The sequence below is a fragment of the Montipora foliosa genome, chromosome 9 (assembly GCF_036669935.1).
Source record: "Montipora foliosa isolate CH-2021 chromosome 9, ASM3666993v2, whole genome shotgun sequence".
NCBI lineage: Eukaryota > Metazoa > Cnidaria > Anthozoa > Scleractinia > Acroporidae > Montipora > Montipora foliosa.
Genome location: NC_090877.1, coordinates 2177193 through 2183678, shown reverse-complemented (window position 1 = coordinate 2183678; position 6486 = coordinate 2177193). Strand labels below are relative to the sequence as shown.

At 41.5% G+C, this 6486-nt stretch overlaps 1 protein-coding gene across 4 annotated transcripts in view; it reads left to right on the top strand.

The window, feature by feature from the left end:
- The window catches only part of LOC137969534 (polyunsaturated fatty acid 5-lipoxygenase-like), a 37912-nt gene extending 34209 nt beyond the window's left edge, over positions 1-3703 (top strand). For all 4 annotated transcript variants that reach the window (XM_068815834.1, XM_068815836.1, XM_068815832.1 and 1 more), the window contains exons 13-14: positions 326-544; positions 2778-3703. In XM_068815834.1, the coding sequence (XP_068671935.1) occupies positions 326-544; positions 2778-3011 (453 nt within the window). In that variant the 3' untranslated portion in view covers positions 3012-3703. The remainder of the gene's footprint in view (positions 1-325; positions 545-2777) is intronic.
- The last annotated feature ends 2783 nt before the right edge of the window (positions 3704-6486 follow it).

Below are 6486 nucleotides of genomic sequence, written 5' to 3'. Positions count from 1 at the left end.
GCTTTGTGACATCCTGGGAGTGATTATGTTTGCAATGGTGGAATCCAGTCCGTTCTTTCCTTCTCCATAACAAATTTCTGGGGAAACGTTGTTATCCCTGGCAGAACAATTAAGCCAGCAGGGTTTCGTCCCCATTCGAAGGCTAAATTAACGAGGATCCGTGTATATCAGCACTAACCTTTAATTTCATAGTCCCTTAAACAGTTCCAAGGCTTCTTTTTTCAGCACTTCCTCATACAATGTCGAGTATTTTTCAACATTAGGAAAAATAATGTCATTGGCCGTTAGCAAAAGATTGATTTAGCTCTTTTGTCCTTATCAACAGACCCAGGGTTTTCCCGCCAGTATTTCAACCAAAGGTCAACTTTATGATATTTTGAGTCGCATAATCTCTCACGTGACCATCTACCATGCTCCCGTTAATTACATAACGGCAGATTACCCAGAGTACATACCTAATCAACCCACCAAGCTGTACAACGACACTCGAGTTGGAGATGATGAGTTCTCAGTCTTCAAGCTACCCAGTAGAGTGCCTTCTGCAGTAAGTGTCAATTGAAAGTATGGTCTTCCTTTTCCAAAGGGCAGTAATGTACACAGAAGGTGACGCAGTGTTCATGTTGGGAAGCGACGAGTGTTACACCGGCAAACCTAACATTGTAATAGCTTTATCACTAGTGTGCTCATTGAAGTCAGGGAGAGGTTAAAGGCCAATCTCTTCCGTCACAAACCTTAATTACAAATATAAGAATAGTTAAAGGCGATGAAACCAAAAAGAGGCTACAGAGCTTTTATAAAATCGGGTATCAAGTTTGGGCCCTAACGGAAAACGGAAAAGTGTCCGATGCTGGTTTTGCAGTCGGGTGAAGTGCATATGTCGGTCAAATCCGGTCTCAGGTTGAATCCGTTTTTATCTAGTTTAAACTGGTGATCCTCTTTTTAGCTAGGTTGAATATATATGCACTCGATCTAGTTTAATTCAAGGAGCTATCAACCCCACAAAAAGGAGGGAAAACAGCTACACCTTCCCTCAAGCTCTGTCTTACGCATCTTAACACATCTTCTTAATGTTTCGTATCATCTTATCGGTTTCTGCATTCATACACTTATCCATTCAGTCTCAACAATACAGCATAGCAAGGGAACAAAGAACTGTACTGTGCACTCGAACCCGGACCCTCCAGGCCCCAGTTGTTCAAACGATGGATAGCGCTATCCTCCGGATAAATCACTATCCAGTAGATAGAGCAGTTTTCAATTGAGGTCATGAAACCAAAACCAAAGTAATTACTTTGGCCAATCAAAAAGGACGGAGACGATCCTGTAAACCAATGAAAACTCGAAGTAATTACCGACGCCGACACAAAACGCGGGAAAATGTGCACGCGCGAGCCCACGATTGGTTTTGGTTTCACTTCTGATTGGTTGAAAACATGGCGCGAGAACTTTGAAACAATCACTGAGTGAAGTAGAGTGGTTTTAAATTGAGTGTCGAAAAAAAATTGGATAATTAATTTGGTTTTGCATTACTTCACTCAGTGATTGGTTCAAAGTTCTCGTGCCACTTTTTTAACCAATCAGAAGTGAAACCAAAACCAATCGTAGCTCGAGCGTGCACATTTTCCCGCGCTTTGTGTCGGCTTCATGTAATTTCTCCGAGTTTTGATTGGTTTACTGGATTGTCTCCGTCCTTTTTGATTGGCCAAAGTAATTACTTTGGTTTTGGTTTTATGACACTCATTTGAAAACCGCCCTAATCATAAACCAAAGTTATTCACTAATTACTTTCGACACTCAATTGAAAACCACTCAAAGTGATAGCGAGACCAATTGCGATATCCAAAGGATAGTGATTTATCCGGTAGATGGCGTTATCCACCTTTTGAACTACTGGGGCCAGATCTATAGTCCTGTGTCTTTACCACTACACTACAAGGACGGACATGCTCAGTCAACCCAACACTGTTTTTTTGTTGTTTTTTTTTTTTCATTATTTACTTTTGTATAATAAGTCAATTGATATCCATGTATAATAACCAAAACTAATCCTAACCTGACCCTAATTTTGTTCTAGGCTCAATTGAGGCTTCAAAAAAGTTTTTCAATTAATCTGAGTGCGTACTCAACCTATTTAAAATGAGGATCATCTATTTAACCTAGGTAAAAACGAATTCAACCTGAGAACAGATTTTATTGGCAACACATATTCCTCCAACGCAATCGCTTTTGCGCCTTCCCTTCAAATGGCTTTCACTTGGTTAGCTTTAGTCAAATGTTTCCGTTTTGATCTTGAGCAACACGTTTTATTTGGTAATTATCTGTTGATATCCAGCGCGGCCTCGTTGAGACCGAGGTGACAATGGTGCGATGTTGAAATGCTGTTGGAAGAAACAGAAAGGCTATTGAGAGATCTTTTTTTTATTATTATTATTATTATTTCGCCAACGCGGCAGCTTTGACGTTGATAACGTGAAAACTGCTAAGGAAGATGCCAAAGAGTTAATTAAAGCGAAAACGAGGGCTATGGCAGCGACAATGCCACCAAGCAAGGATATTGTTCAACTTGGTTAAAATAGCACGCATTTTGTTCATTTCGTTGCCGTACGCCACAAACCAACAACGTGACATCACCCAGTTTAGGTTTTGACTTGGTTTTGACGAAAACGCGAGCGTACAGTACAACAATCAATCATTCATGCCGAGAGCTGGTTGTAAAGGTGTGTTCCCGCTCAGAATAATTGTTTATTGCGTGACTGGCATTTTTTTCATCCTTTCAGATCCAGAGTAGTGCTTTTAACACGCTGGGAGTGTTTCGCTTCGATTCCTTGTTTGATTACGGCAATGAATTACAAGACCATAAGGCCACCAACCTTCTCAACGCTTACTATACTTACCTCTTGAGGAATGTTCAGCCTCGTTTGCAGCAAATTAACAAAGCAAGGGAAGAATCCGGAGACTTGACCTATCCTTACGTGATTCCCAGATGGCTGCCAAATGGAGTTCAGACTTAGCCGTACTGTAGTGGGATCCAACTGAGGAGTTTGTTTCGTACGGAGACAGTATGCCATATTCCACACCTAGAATTTTTCATGTTAAGCCTGCACAAAGAGCATTTTACTTCATTTTACGCCAAATTAGATGTGGAAGCCCACTCATAAAGAGTGACACGCCTCTCCTAACTGTGAATTACTAGGTGTTCCTGCTCCCATCTGATTATCAAGTCTATTTACAGTAGCCATTTTTAGGTCTCAAGGGAACATCCAGTGCAACAAAAAAACTTTAAATCACGGGAAATAACCTCTACAGTCAATTTTAAAAAAAAAGTCAAAGATGACGTTTGTATCCAAAACAAAACACGTTTTGTTGTTAAATTTCCCAGGCGCCGCCATCTTGAATAATTGTGACGTTTTACGGTTGCACTTTTGTTATTATACAAAAGCTATTTTTGTGGGAACAATAGGGGAAACCCTAGTTCGTCACATTTCGCTTTGGCGAAAAGTTGTTCAGTCCAAACACCGCAATGCTTTTTGAGAATTTGAAGCAAGAAACCATTTCGGCATTTCAATACGTTGGTAGAGATCATCGTCTCGTGCAGTCAAATGCAACTCCTCTAAACCGTTTCCACTGCTTATTTGTTTTGTTTTTAGGGACCACATAGGTATTTGATATATGAAATAAAGATCGGGATACTTGGCAAGAGAAACACGGGACTCAAACAATATCAGGGTGGATCCCAATGGGTTGGTTTCTCAGCGTAGAGTTGACGGAATCGAAATTCGCAAAAGCGATTGACACCTCGCGGAAACCAAAGAACGCAGTCGGAAGCAGAGCCAGGAGGGGAGAGCGGTGAAAATGTACCCATTCATCGCCATTGCTTACAATTCTGTCGCCTACGTTTGAACTTAAGGGAGCGTTCCAAAAACTTGTTGGGGAGAAGGGTGGGGGCTGACGAGAAAATATCTACTATCTAAAAATTTGGAGGACCCCTACTGTTGCTGCATTAAACATTTTCAGGGACCCCTTTTAGTATCCCTAAGATCTAAGACACCCCAACCTACCTCATGGCCAAAAACCAATACACGATGCAGAAGTCAGAAGAACAAGCGAAATAATTTAAAGCAAAAACAGAAAGACACATCCAAGAGCATAATGATCTGCGAAGAAACGCAGCGAAAAGGCAAGGCAGACAAAGCCTTTAGAAAGCCAGCTATCTCACTGATACACGGCACAACCTAACAGGCGCTCAAGAACAAAAAGATCACGCGGGCCAGGTCAAAGCTTTGAAAGCAGAATCACTCGCTTCTACCACCGACAATCCTATTGGTTGAGACTAGAATTAAATTGACGCAAAAGTGCGAGGCCAAAAGGTTACATTAGCATTTCTACAGAGACAGGGTTTTCAACAGTTTTGGAAAGTAGTGGACATATTTCTAAAAGCACCGGACGTGACATTTTTGCCGCCGCAAAGCGCCTTGCGAGCGCCGAAGGCGAGAGATGTCTAGGGTTGGGTGGGGGTGGGGGGAGGGCTAGTTGGTGTAGGGGCTGTTTCCAGTGTTTCTGGAACCCAAGAATCAGTTTCCCAGGCAAGGCTGGAGTTCACTTAAATTCTCTTTAAAAAGTAAGTAAGAAAATTATAATGATAAAAAATATTTTAAAAAACCCTCATTTATCGGGATCAAAGTTCCCAACAAGGAAAGGGAAACCACCGGACGAAACATCCAGCCTCCGGCCTCAAACGTAAACCCTGGCCTGCTGCTGAGAAAATCAGCACTAAGAAACTACAAATTTTTATCATCAAGACGAACTATTTTCTTGGAAGAAAAAAGATCACACAATAGCATGAAGGTCCAGATCTAAAGTCTCATAAAACATAAAGCATTGCTAAATGAAATCATACTGGAAGCACCTAAAAGAGGCGTCCATTCAAATATGTACTCGAGCAAAATTATGACAAAGGGAAAAAAACCAGACCAAGTACAAAGGAGTCATATTGGTCTGTCAACCCCATTTTACGCTCCTGAATATTATATTTTGTTAAACTGCGCATACGTTTGGTAATGAAAATTTCTGTTTACATTTTTGAATTAAGATAACCCCCTTGAGAGTGTTTTTATTTTTCAAACAGTCCCTTTTTACCTTTAATTTTATGGGGGACCCCCAATTTCTGATCAGCTTCCCCCCCCCCCCCCCTCCCCAACAAGTTTTTGTGAACGCTCCTTAAAAGGCCCGGGGAGACGGCTTCAACCTTTGCTTTCCGTTCAATTTTGTTGAACAACGAAATTGAAACCGTTTGCCCTCTCCCCTTCCAACGTTGTTGACATAGGGATCTTAAGGCCAAAAATTGGCTCTTTGAACCTCACTGCGCCTGCTCACTCCTCGTGCTAACATGAATGCACCAATTAGAGACGCTTTTGATTGTTCTTCACGAAAACCAATGAGAAGCCACTTTTTTTCAGGGTTCCCCAGAGCTGTTCTCTCCCTCAGTCAAGAGAAGAGCTCTGGGGTCGAGATTGCCGAGTTGAAACATATGTTGACTGAGTTTAAAAGCGTTTATAACAGCATGATCTCTTCTCTAAATTAACGATTAATATCGTTAGTTTGCAATTTACCTTGAATTTACTCTTATCGTGAATTCAGGACACTATGTTCCAGGATTTGTGGTAGTAGAGAAAATAAGGAAATAAAAAATCACATCCGAGGATTGGATTTGAACCCGGTATCTTTACTATAGCAACCGCTTCTTGCCGCTTCACCACTGACAAACAAGCCTCCCCAAGCTAAAAAACAACATTTGTTTAAAATATTTAACAATCATTTCATGAGCAGAGGATCTGAATTCTTGACAACAGCATCAGAGATTATTACCGGTATCCAAAAAAGGAGTACCAAGCAAGACAAGCCCTTTGTAGCGTGGACGGACCTTTGTAACCAATATGGCGGTGCAGAGCTAGTGGGAGGTGGCCAAGAAGCATAAACTGTGTTTTTGTTGCCTTTCCGATGGTCACCGCGGAGAGAGATATTTAAGAAGTAGAATGTGCAATTTGAATGATGCTGTTGTCAAGAATTCAGATTCTCTGTGAATAAACCCTCTTAAATCTTGTACGTTTCCTCTGCGCCCATTCATTTTATATATCACTTCGTTCATTGATTCATTCATTACAGGAACTTTAGAACCCGCAAATGACCCACTCCCAACGTCAGTGGCTTCATAGCTCAGTTGGTTAGAGCGTCGCACCGGTATCACGAGGTCACGGGTTCAAACCCCTTTAAAGTCCGGATTTTTTCAGGCGTCTCTACGCAATTGCTAAAATTGTACTCATAACTGCGAGGATCATAGCGTTACTTAAACTAGACCCTCCGTGAGGGTACACTGGGTTGCCTGTGGTACGTGCACCGTTCCAAACAATTTTTTTCAAGGTCATTAAGAAGTCATACCAGAAGAGGCCCTTTGGCTCACAGGTCCTCACACGTTCAAACGACGAAACA